This window comes from Stegodyphus dumicola, chromosome 9, assembly GCF_044657685.1.
Source record: "Stegodyphus dumicola isolate Sdum_Otavi_A_Nest chromosome 9, ASM4465768v1".
Classification (NCBI taxonomy): domain Eukaryota; kingdom Metazoa; phylum Arthropoda; class Arachnida; order Araneae; family Eresidae; genus Stegodyphus; species Stegodyphus dumicola.
The window spans coordinates 105,236,961-105,249,816 of NC_140776.1; the positions used below are offsets into that span (position 1 = coordinate 105,236,961).

The 12,856-nt window shown below is 33.1% G+C and overlaps 1 protein-coding gene across 2 annotated transcripts in view; it reads right to left on the reverse strand.

Moving 5' to 3' along the window:
* Positions 1-5,241: 5,241 nt before the first annotated feature.
* The window catches only part of LOC118200824 (thimet oligopeptidase-like), a 107,967-nt gene continuing 100,352 nt past the window's right edge, over positions 5,242-12,856 (reverse strand). For both annotated transcript variants that reach the window (XM_035372797.2, XM_035372798.2), the window contains exons 15-16: positions 12,309-12,425; positions 5,242-5,472 (exon numbers count right to left, since the gene is read on the reverse strand). In XM_035372797.2, coding sequence (XP_035228688.1) covers positions 5,389-5,472; positions 12,309-12,425 — 201 coding nt within the window. In that variant the 3' untranslated portion in view covers positions 5,242-5,388. The remainder of the gene's footprint in view (positions 5,473-12,308; positions 12,426-12,856) is intronic.

Consider the following 12,856-nt stretch of genomic DNA (forward strand, 5'->3'; position numbering starts at 1 on the left):
ATATGAAACTCTTATATCTAGGCTTAGGCTCTATGCCAAAAGCATTATGCGATAAATAAGTAAGTGAAGCATTCAAGAACAGATTAAAACACTTATTTAAATTACATAGTATCATTTTATTGTGATTATTGATTAAGGAAATAATATTTTAGTCGCGTGTCAGCTTATCAGAGACTATGGCACACATGCCATAGGTTCGCCATCACTGATATAAAGACGAGCTATGCCGGAAAAGAAAGAATATTGGGGCAAGTCTATTTGACATTCAGTAAATAGGTATTATGATAATTTGGCGATATATCGTTAAGCTCGCAACTGTTTTGGAGTCTCTGTTTTGGTCCAGTCCCTGTATCACCATAATAGGTATTGTAATTGAATAAATATAAATGATCACTATATCAGCTGTAACCGTAATTCAACCCTCATATTGCCTTCCAGTAATTTCGAGAAGCAGAGTGTACTATAAATATCTCAGCGGTCAGGTGCAAACTATGTAAGGCCGGACAGAGCATCTACTCTCAGCTATTGTTGTTGTTGTTGTTGTTAGCTCAGCGTGAGCTCCAGGTGCTATCTGCAGTTTAGTTTAGCTCTTTAGATGCACTTTGCATTGCTTTGTGTTTAATGTTCTTAGTAGTTTGAAGGGTAATTAGTGAGTGTACTCTCTGATACTGTGAAGAGTTGTACGACTATTTTTGTGGAAAGTTCCAAAACTCTGATCAGAATATAAAAAAATTTTCAGAAGTTAAAACTCGCAAAAAAACAATTTTAGCTTTTTTAATCGACAGAAAAGTTGTCATTTTCTAAATCTTACAAAAATTGTAGATTAATAAGATTTTTTAAATATAAGTTTATCTGCTAGATGCAAGCTGTTGTTTCTTGAGTCTTACAATTTTTATTTCACAAATCATTTTAACTATTTAATTTTAATTTAAAAAATATTAATTACATATATATATATATATATATATATGTCTTGACATTTTGTGACACTTGATAATTTCTTTATATTACCAACATTAATATAGGAACTGATAAGTATAAAACAACTTTTTCAGGAAATGTGAATTGCGTTTGAAGTCACGAATAGTTTGGAAATTCAGAAGGACAGTCTTATTTGATAGATATATACGTATAAGTCCAAAAGTACAGAATGACACTTAACAGCATATTAAGGTATGAAACAGAAAAACGTTTACGCATTTATTACCAACTGTTGCAACTTATAATAATAAATTGAAAACTCTTAGAACAGTTAAATTTCTGCCAATAAAAGCAAATATTTTATAGAGATTGTGAATAAAATACTTTGAAAATATTCTACACTAATCCATATTAAAGAGCGTCATTCACAGTATAGGTTTATCTGTACATTTTAAGTACATTAGGTTCTTATAACCATAAATTATTTATAAATATTTATAAATGATTATAAATCCCCATTAGGTAAATATATAAAAAAGAAAACTGACCACAGTAATTATTAAGAGAACTGGATTTAAATTATGTAAATAAAAATATTCTGAGAATTAAAAATCGTATGCCTTTAGAATCAATTCATAAAAATTTTTTAATGGCTCCCCAAAAATTTTTTTGAAAGAGGAGAAACTCAAATATTTCAAAATCAGGCACAATGGCACTTAAATGTTTAATAAATATGCTTTGAATTAAAAATTAAATCAAATTTTTCAGATGCAATATGAAAGAAATCATATTATGATCATTAATAAAAAGACATTAAATTCTATATACGGTGCTTATTGCATACTTTTGTTGAGCAAGGAGGCGCTAACAAAAGCATGTAGAGTCGTACATTTATTCTTGGTATACTGCTAAATCATGCAGCCCAACAGCTTGCATATGACTGACATGGTCTTGCATTCAACTTTACTAAAATGAAAATACTATCGCATTTACACATACAAATATGTAGGGCAGAGCATACTTGTATGGAAAGGGAGTGGTAGCACTTAAAAAAAAAAAAAATAAATAAATAAACACAGCTTTCAATGTTAAGAAAACCAATTATCAGAGAAGAAATCTCAGGATACAAAACAATTTTCACCAATGCATACTGTTTTTGCATGTTTTTCTGCATATTGTAAGCTCTTTTTCTTAAAAGTTGAGAAAATTCAAAAATTCAGACAGTCAGAAAATGAAACTCACACAGAAGTTAAATATCTCTTTGCAAAATTAGTTAAATGATATCTACTTTTAATTGTTCTTAAGGATTAATTTATTAAGGATGAATCAAATAATAATTAAGATGCAAAATCTTCTTTCAGAAATAGGAAGTTCTTATATTATTTTTCAGAAATATATTCAAAGGCTAAAAACTTTTGACTAGTAAGTATATGCAATGTTTATATATATGTAACTAATAATACATTCCCCTAACTCCATATCCTCTAGAATCTAGAACAAATACATGTAAGAGAAACCTTCCCCCCTCCCCCCAAAAATGGGAAATTAAGAATGTTTTATTGTTAATATGAAGCTACTTTTATATGTTATTTCCTCAAAACTATGTTGTTAGAAATACTGACTAAAATATCACAAAAAGTTTTCATGGAAAATGAATTTCTCACCAAGTTAAATGGACTTGAAATCGAAAAATCTTCCTGTGAACACAAAATCCATATAGAATTTCTCAAATATATGGGGATTGGTGTGAGGGAGACCATTTTGAGGATCTTCAACCACATCTGAAATTCAGGGTTGGTTCATTGCCTGTGGAAAAGGGCCACCAGTATTCCCATTTAAAAAAAAAAGATAATAACAATGAGAGAACTGACAGTTATAGACCAATATCTCTTCCCTGCATACTGGCAAAATTGATGGTACAAATGTTAATCAAGAGATTAAATTGGTTCTTGCAACCAAGGACATCCTCTCTGAAGAACAGCCTGGGTTCTGCAGAAACTGATCTAGCTGCTCAACTTAAGTAGTAAGGATTTTTTAAAAAGAAGATACATGATGATGGCAGTGTACATGAATTCCAAATCCACTTTTGACACCATTTGAAAAGAAAGCAAGGTTACTAAGCTTAAAAATCTAAGAGTAGATTCCAAATATTGAGTTGGTCCATGAGTTCTTGAGCCAGAGAAGCTACAGGATACATTATGGATATGCTACTTCAAAATGTTTTATACTCCAAACTGAATTGCCACAGGGTGCTGATAGAAACTGCTCTCTTTTTAACATGTACATTAATGATCTGTTTGCAATCTTCTTTTATGGACCCAGGTAGCAAAAAAGAATGCTAAATTTGAAATTGAGAAGCACTTGTGATTTTTGAGAGATGGGGAGGAAAATAATGTTCTGGTAATTTGAACCAAAACAGCAGTACAGACCTTCTTCCTTATGCACAGAAATATTACCCCGAGATATTCTATCAGGGTTCTTGTTTGACTAACAATGATAAATGTACCTACTTAAGAGCAGTTTTTGATAATAAACTAAGCTGGGGGTTCCAAACAGAGTCTTTAACTGAGAGAACTGAAAAAAAAGATTGAAAATTTTAAAATGTTTGGAAGCCTGTCTCTAGAGTTGTTCCCGGTCAACAGAACCAAACATAAAAACCATTTATTTTACTGGTCCCTAATTACTGCTGTGAGATTTTGATCACAGCTACAAGAAACTTAATATAAAAATTGGATATCTTACAAAACCACATGCTAAGACTAATTATTGGGGTGGTAAAGACTTTCCGCCTATGGATGTAATGCTCCTTCTTGAGAAATTAATGAGAATTGAGGTCCCTTTTTGGAATTGTTTCAGAAATGACCACAAGTTTGGTTTAATTTATTAAATTATGGCAAAGCTCACGGGGGCTATCTGCCTATAGGGATGCCTATGTAGAGGACTTTTTAAGAGAAACTGGCTCATATACATGTTACACATGGGAAAACCATGAAAACACTCATGCAGCCAACCCATTGACCTGGAATAAATACCAGTGTTCTGTGACTTTACCACTCAGCCGCTGGTGGGCCAAAATGACCACAGGACCTTATAACCTAAGATGAATTTCTCCAGAAGTTGCTGAAACTTTGATCAGACCTTGAACTAAAAATGAGATTTTTCACACTTTTCTGAAATCCCATAGACCTCTGGACTTGATTTGGAGAAATATCAACTTACATTCTTACTCAACACAGTTTGAAAAGTCAAACAGCTGAAGATACTTTAAAAAATTTAGCCCTTGATTATTATACATACAATTTATGCTGAACTGGATTGGTTTTATATCTATATGGACAGTTCGTTCACTGAAGGTTCATCAAATGCCAGTGTGGGAACTTTTTTCTGGCCAGTTTTTATTCTACATACCCATGAGTATGTGAAAAACTGCTTTCAATGGTGAGATAATGGTTATTGTGCGACCCTTAGATGGATTAATGCCTCAAATTTCAGCTAAGACAAACTGGTCATCCTCTCGGACTCCAGGACTGCACCATAGGCTAACCACGGAGAATAGCTGTGGCCAGTTTTAGGTTTGAAACTGGTCACGACAGCTGGTGAGCCATGTCTATTGTGTTGGTATTCTTACCAGCCCAAACTGCCATATTTGTGGCTCATATGAAGAAATGGATAGGATCTACATCGGAAGATGCCCAGCACTTCCGATGTAGCCTCTAAGTTGGAGAGGTATTGAAGCACTCAAGGCCAAATGATGAGATATTGATTTTTATATTATATGTTCACAGAATTCTATTCTGTTTATATGTCTCTTATTCACTAGCATTGAAAAAAATACTGCTAAAAGTAATGCAATAATTTTTTTGACTTTTTCAATTAAATATGAAATAGAAATAAACCTATTCACCATTAGTGTTTTAGACAACAAAAGTTTTAAAAAAAATGTTCATTTGCTTTCCAAATTAGTTAAACGTTATTAACAAATTTATTCCCTTTAGCAACTTACTGATGCATCAGTGCTCATTTTATAGAGTTTCCCTTCTTCCATTCTTTTGTCAGTTTCTTTCACTATCCTGGAACAAACATATAACTTCTGAAAGAAACCCAATTCTGTTTTTTTTTTTTTTTTTTTTTTTTTTTTTTTTTTTTGCAAAATATAGCCACTACGATTTAAATAACACAACAAATCTACTTCAACCCACACATTCCTTCCATAATTTTTAAAAATTACCACATACGACTTGAAGACTCATGTATATTTATACTTGTTATCTAACAACATAGTTTTTAAAAAATGGAAATACTCAAATAACTATAAAAACATTTTTAAATTAAAATCTCTTTATAAAAATCAGCACATTATGACATCCTGTGACAAATATTGCATAGGGTGGTACCACTCCAAAGATATCCATCAGATATATATAATCAATTATGATTAACTGTTGTATACTATTGCAATTGAATAATTTATATTTTAAGGCCTTTATTAATTAGAAAAGCGTCTTGAGTAGGTTCTCGACCAAGAAAGTCGATGATCATATCGTAGGCATCCTGGAAAGGGAGAAGACAATCTAATTATAATAAGATAATTTTCACTATAAAACAGTACAGACATTTAGCATATATGTTTGGTTGTCAACCATAAAATTTCTTATTTCACCAACAATATTGAAACATGATTCTAAAATATAAGGGGTAAACAATTTATACCTATTTTTTTACCATAATTGTATATATGGCGAGATGCAAAGAGTATTTAGTTGTAAAGATATATCTGGCATATGTCCTCCTTAATGTGCAGTACAGTGCAAAAAAATTTGTTTTTATAAATTTATACCATAATTATTAAATATTTCAATTTATTTCTTTTCGTAAAAATTGTATTTTATTGGGAAGATGAACTAATGCCTCAAATTTGGTTTGTAATTAAAGAAAATTAAGTATACATAACATAATAACATAACCGTGCATAATAGAACATCTGGAGAGTCCTGACACTAAATAAAATACCTTGTTATTGAAGAAACAAACATTTTAGCATAAATTTGTACGACCAGTACTCCATTTCTGCGTGTCTGCTTTTTGGCATACATCTCAAACCGAAACATTCCACATAGATACATCGTTGATCCTGACACCAACCTGGCGAATCATTATTTATTATACTTTCCTTTCACCACCGCATGTTTATCAAAACATAACAACTTGAGTAATGACTCATGTAGCGATGTCTAAACAATTTTTTTATGTTAGTAATTGAATAATAAAGGAGTATGGTAACCTTTTATGTTGACATTATGCTTGGCGATAGTTACAGATTTAAATGCGCTAAAAATTGTTGAAGAGGAAAAATTTAACAAAAATTTCTTTTCATATGCTAAAAACAGATGTTGCTGATGATACTCATAGACCCAAAGATTACATTGAGGGCTATTTGAATTAAGAATAATTAATTTGTTATTCACATAAACCCAGAACCAGCGTCAGGGCTCGTATGGCCGCAGTCTCAGTATGCAATAGAAGCAAGATAATATTTAACGGAACAACTTCTCGTTACTTGCCAAGCTCATGATGCATAGCCAAATATGTATAGTGAAGGATAGCTAAATTTGATGACGATAGCCACTAATTTTAAAGGTTTTCGAATATCGCAAAACAAAGGTGAAATTTCCCAAAGCAGTTACATTACTTCAACAATGTAACTAAACAAGAGATTATGTCTGTCTACAGAATTAGAGAGAAAGTATTAGCACAAAAAAACGAAGCAATTTAAACAATTTATATTGAAAGAATTTAATAAGGCAAACAAAACAATTTTAAGCTTTTTTTTTTTTTTGTAAATTTTGATAGTCTTTAGATCATAAATACTCCATTATTTCATAAATCACAATTTCATATTTTTAATTTTATAATTTCTACATACCATCTTACTATATTTAAACTGATGATCTAATATCCAGAAAAACACCAAATCCGGAATTGCCGAAGTCCTGACGAGTCCGGATTTCAGACTTTGTACAGTAGTTATCATGGTTGAAAAAAAAAATCATGACACACAGATACCTACATCGTTGTATTCTACACACCCTAGTTTCTGCTTATTCACTGAAAACTTACTATCAAATTTTTGGACCAAACACATAATTTACGGGAAGTTTATTAATAATGTTTAGCATGTTTAAAATATGCTGAAAGTGTACTAAATTGTATTTTTCAGGTTTTCTGAAATTAAAATTTTTATTTTATTTTTTGTTCCTTTTCAGAATTTTAAACATAATAAATATTACAGTGGACTCTCAAGATACGAACGCCACTATATATGAGAAATTCAAGATACGAGGAAAGTATGAGCAAAAAATCTGACTCAAGTAATAATAAGCAATGAGCGAGGCTGTTGGTATGCGTGGTACCATTTCTCGATCTGACTCGACTCAGGGAATCCCCTCATCAGATCACTCAATGTTCTTTGATCTAAGTGTTTGTGCACTTGTGGGTTAATTGTTTTTTACATTTAACATGAAAATAATTATTTCAAGATGCCTTTCAAGAAGATTGTTGCCTCAGATTGTGCTGCAAAGAAAAAGAAGGAAGCCATGGCCATTAAGAAAGATATCATAGATAAACATAAGCGTGGTGTAAAAGGGATGGCATTGTCGAAGACTTGTGGTCATTCGACATCAACGATCGGCACTGTTCTGAAGAAGAAGGAAGAAATTAAGAAACTTGATGCAGCCAAAGGAGTTACCGTTACTTCCAAGCACCATCCAAAACTTCTAGAAGATGCTGAGAAGCTGTTGTTGGTGCGGATTAATGAGAAGCAGTTAAAAGGAGATTCAATGTCAGAAGCTATCATTTGTGCTAAGGCTAAGAATCTGTACTTGGACCTTCTCTGAAAAACACCAGGTACATCGACTGAGGATGAGATGGCATTTAAGGCAAGCCATGGATGGTTCCAAAAATTTAAAAAGAGAGCTGGTGTTCACAGTGTTGTGCAACATGGAGAGGCTGCAAACTCTAATACAGCTGCTGCTGATAAATTTCAGAAAGAGTTCCTACAATATATTACTGGTGATAGCTTTTTTCTCCAGAAAGTATTTAATTGTGATGAAGCAGGTCTTTTTAGAAAGAAAATGTCTAAGAGGACCTACATCATGCAAGAGGAGAAATCTTTGCCTGGCCACAAGCCAATGAAAGATAGGCTTATCCTCTTGTTTTACGCCAATGCAAGTGGAAATTGTAAAATCAAGCCGTTGCTCACCTACCACTTAGAAAATCCACGAGTTTTTAAGAGAGGGATGGTGCAGAAAAACCAACTGAATGTGATGTGGCAGGCCAACAGCAAAGCCTAGGTAAAACGGCAATTTTTCATTAAATTGGTTAATGAAGTTTTTGCTCCCTCAGTGAAGAAATACCTTCATGAAAATAAGTTGCTCCTCAAGGGTTTGCTTGTCCTTGATAATGCTCCTGCATATCCTCCAGGGCTTGAATATGATTTGCTGGAGGAATTTGAGTTCATAAAGTCAAGTTTCTTCCCAAGTCAACTTTACTTCTCCAGCCTATGGACCAGCAAGTTATTTCCAACTTTAAGAAGCTGTACAAAGGGCTTGTTTCAAAGGTGCTTTGAAGTGGCTGCAAATACAAACCTGACCCTCAAAGAATTTTGGAAGAATAACGTCAACATCCTAAATTGTTTAAACCTCATTGGTAAGGCTTGGGAAGAAGTCTCAGTGAAGACCCTAAATTCAGCATGGAAAAAACTGTGGCGTCAGAGTATTCTTGACTTAGGTTTCAATCCTCAACCTGTGGACAGCACAGTGCAGCTAGTCGAAGAAACTGTATCTCTGGGGAAAAGTGTGGGTCTGGATGTAGATGGTGCTGATCTGGATCAGTTAGTGGAGGAGCATAGTGAAGAACTTGCAACAGACGAACTTAAAGAACTTCAAAAGGAGCAGCAGCAAGAGGTGGTAGAACTTCTGTTAGGGGAGGAGGAAACAGGAGATGAGGCTTTCTCTTCCACCAGGATTAAAGAAGTTTTGGCAAAGTGGGAAGAAGTGAAAACTTTCTTTGAAAAAAAAATCACCCTAATAAAACAGTGTGTGGGTGCACCATGAACTTGTGTAATGGCAATGTAGTGTCACATTTTAGAGGTATCTTAAAAAGAAAGCAGAAGCAAGTGATATTAGATAAGTTTCTGGTAAAGCAACCTGCAACTAAAAGAAAGTTAAGGGATTCTGACCCAGAAACTGCTTTCAGTGGGGTAAAATTCTCAAGAAGAGAGAGCCTTCCTGAATCACAAGGGGGCTCTCCATCCCCACAGTAGCCTATTTAATCTTCTTCACATCCCTATCACCAGTTAAGACTTGTCATAATGGTAAACTATGGTTATATTATTTGCCAGTGTTATTTATTAGAAAAATTGATTTTTATGATGATATTTTTGGGGGATGTGGAATGGATTAACTGGATTTCCTTAATTATCAACGAAGTTTGTTTCTACATACGAGAAATTTGCTATACAAGGTCAATGCTGGAATGAATTAAACTCGTATCTCGAGGTTTCACTGTATGGAAAAACTGATATATGTTGTGATGTTCTGAATCGGAGGAGTAAAACTGAATAAAAGATACGAAAATTATTTAAAAAATAATTAAACCTGGACCTACAGACAAAACCACACTCGTAAACAAATTTAAAAGACCTATATCCATGCACGTTGATGTAAGAAAAAGATGAGCAAGGACAGATCCTAACAAAATTGAAGAGATTTGACAAAAGTTCCAAACTGAGCCAACAACTTAAGTCAGATAGGGAAGATTCAGGCTCAATATATTCAAGCTAACAGTTCACAGAGTTTTGTCTTTAACACTTATGAAAATGCCTCATGACATTCAATTACAACATTCCCTTCACAAAGAAGATTACCTCAACTGAGCGGCAAGATGTGCAGAAACAGATGAACACATTTCTTTTCATGGGGTTTCTTAGAAAAAAAAAAAAAAAAAAGACGATGCAAAAAGATCACTGCTCAGCTGAACTCAAGAGAATTATTCACAATTAGCTGAAATGCTTCAGAATGTATTTCGTTATGCTAGAAACAGATTTAATATCTGCAGAGGCACAGATGGAACACATGCTGAAGGTTTTCAATATTGTTTTAACATAAGACTTATTAATCGTTCTCCCCCTTTATTGTTATTAATAGTGAAACTGTCTTTTTTGTAATCATAGTTAATATATAAATCAAAATCATAATTTAAATTAGCAATAGCCTTTTAATTCCTCATTTTAATTTAGGTGCTTCCAATCTTCAGTCTAAAAATAATACCTTTTTCTGCACTGCTTCACTTTGAGACTAATCTATATAACATGACTTTTACGTAATATTGTTGATGAAAATGGAACTAATACTCAAACAGATAATAATAATTTTACAGCATTATTAATTATCCTACCACATGCATTGAAACTGAAACCAGGTCACTCTGAATTAAGATTCTATCCTGAACACAAGACACTTGCTTCTCGTCTTTGGCCAATCTAGACTGCTGCTCATTTCTTATTGCAAACAATATAAAAAATATAACTGTTCTGGAACAGGCATGATTAATTTACCAAGTACTTATGGCTTCAAGTGTCAGTTGAAATTAAAATGATTGTTTAATCTGCCTCAGCTGCCAAATTTGCTCTTCATTATGGATCAACATCTATGAAAAGCAATATTTTTACATCTAAATCATCAACATTCCTACATCATTATATCTAAGCCTGCATCATTACATACGTATGTTATACATATTTAAATCTACCAAAATAATTATGAAACACAAAATAAAAATATTGAAACAACCTATATATACAAAAGGAAAAAAAAAAAGTACACTTTTAGCATATTTTAAATGCAATACACATTGAGTTCTGATTTTTGCTTTTGCAGGAATAGCTATCAAGAAATACAGTTCTGCATATGTAACCTATCAAAACAAGATTGGGATGCTGTCAGACTGTTCCTCAGTCTAAAAGATTAGGGTTTGTTACCTGAATATGGTATAATGCACATAGGGTATATGTCAAAGGAGAGGAATGCCTTTATGGATGACATGCTAAAGGAAATTGGGTCATATTCACATTCACATGGGAAAAAACCAAACATACAGCCAACCCATTTACTGGGATCAAACCCATGTAGCACTCTAAGTATTCAGCTGTCTTACCACTTGGGCACTGGTGGGTCAGTGTAGATGGATGTTCATTGGCTAACATGCTTTGTTGAATGAAATAAGTGTAGAGCATTGCAAGTGTCTCAAAAAACAATAGTGGTGATTTGGTCAAAAATACCTAAGAAAGAACATGAACAAATAAGTGATTATTCCCATCCTGGTCAAACCGATATTGTTGCCATAGAGAACAATAATGCAAAGGTGAATGAAGATAGTCATGTGAATAGATGCCTTACAATCTGAAGGGTAACTTTTCAAAATTTTACATGGATACATTCTTAGACTGGTCTCACCATGGGACAAATGTCTGAATGCCTATGGCAACTTTTTCTGGAAACCAAATATCGTGACATACTCATCAGAGATTCTAACATACAGTTTAAAAAGTGTAGTTAAATTTACATTTTGCTGATATTGCCTGCAAAGAGACTCAACTCAATTAATCCATACATCATTACAAATTAATTCTGGACTACTGTCTGTTTACCACAGAAACATCTTCAGACAGAATATCTATGAATGCCTGTGCCACAGAAGCAAGTCCTTATCCATTTCTTGTAGGAGTATCTTGAAACACACATACAAAAAAAAAAGCATTTATGTTTGCCATCTTGATGCATTTAATGATGAATTAATGATACATGCTTTTTGATTTGTGCTTTAAGTAAAATAATCATTATAACTTTGTCTTTGCCATGACCAACATTAGCTAAAAACAAAATATACCAATCAATTTTTCATCTGATTCTAGCCTCCTTTAAATGTATAAGGCCAGTGACTATAGCAGTCGCCTTGAGTTAATTGGCAGGTCTCATGATTAGACATACAATACTTAACACAACGTAATGAGCAAATTTTAATTTTTGGTAATAGATTTCTTTATATATCTGAGTTTAAAAAACTAAAAAACAGCAAACAAATTACACTTTAATAAACCAATAATATCAACAATCAGACTTTAAATATTTTAAACACATCAATCACACATATAGAAATAAATCTTTAAGAGCAAAAACAACAATGAGTACAATGATTAAGGGTATAATACAATTAACTAGTTCAAAATTAGCAGTGTATTAAACACCAAACATTTACATGCAATCTGCATTAAAAAATTTTCCATTAAGTGTTTGTTATGTCAAAAACCAATTAAAAAAATAAAGGAATACCTTTGATCCACCTGGTTTTAAAATTTTTTCTCTGTATTCTCTGCCTACTTCGCTGTTCATCACTTTGCCATCTTTAAAACGAGAATAGAACATGTCTAAACTGTACACTTCACTCCACTGTTTGCAAAAAGAAAAATCACACAATTACATTACGTAAGTATTACTTTTATTTTAAGGATAGAATGAGCATAAAGCTCAAACTGACACTAATATAAATAACACCATCACTTTAAATAAGTTAATAAAGAGCATGGATGATGCCTGAATACAAAAATCAGTATAAATAATAAAATTGAATGTAGTTAATTACAGAAGTGGTGGTGGTGGTGGTGTATTGAGAATACGGCAAAGCACACTAGGGCTATCTGCCTAAGGGGAGGGATGCCTTTCGTGGAGGACTTTCTAAAGGAAACTGGCTCGTATACACGTTACACATGGGAAAAACCACGAAAACGCCCATGCAGACAGCCCGTTCACAGGATTCAAACCTCGGACCGAACTACCAGTGTTCAGCGATTTTACCGCTCGCCCGCTGGTAGGCGTTAATT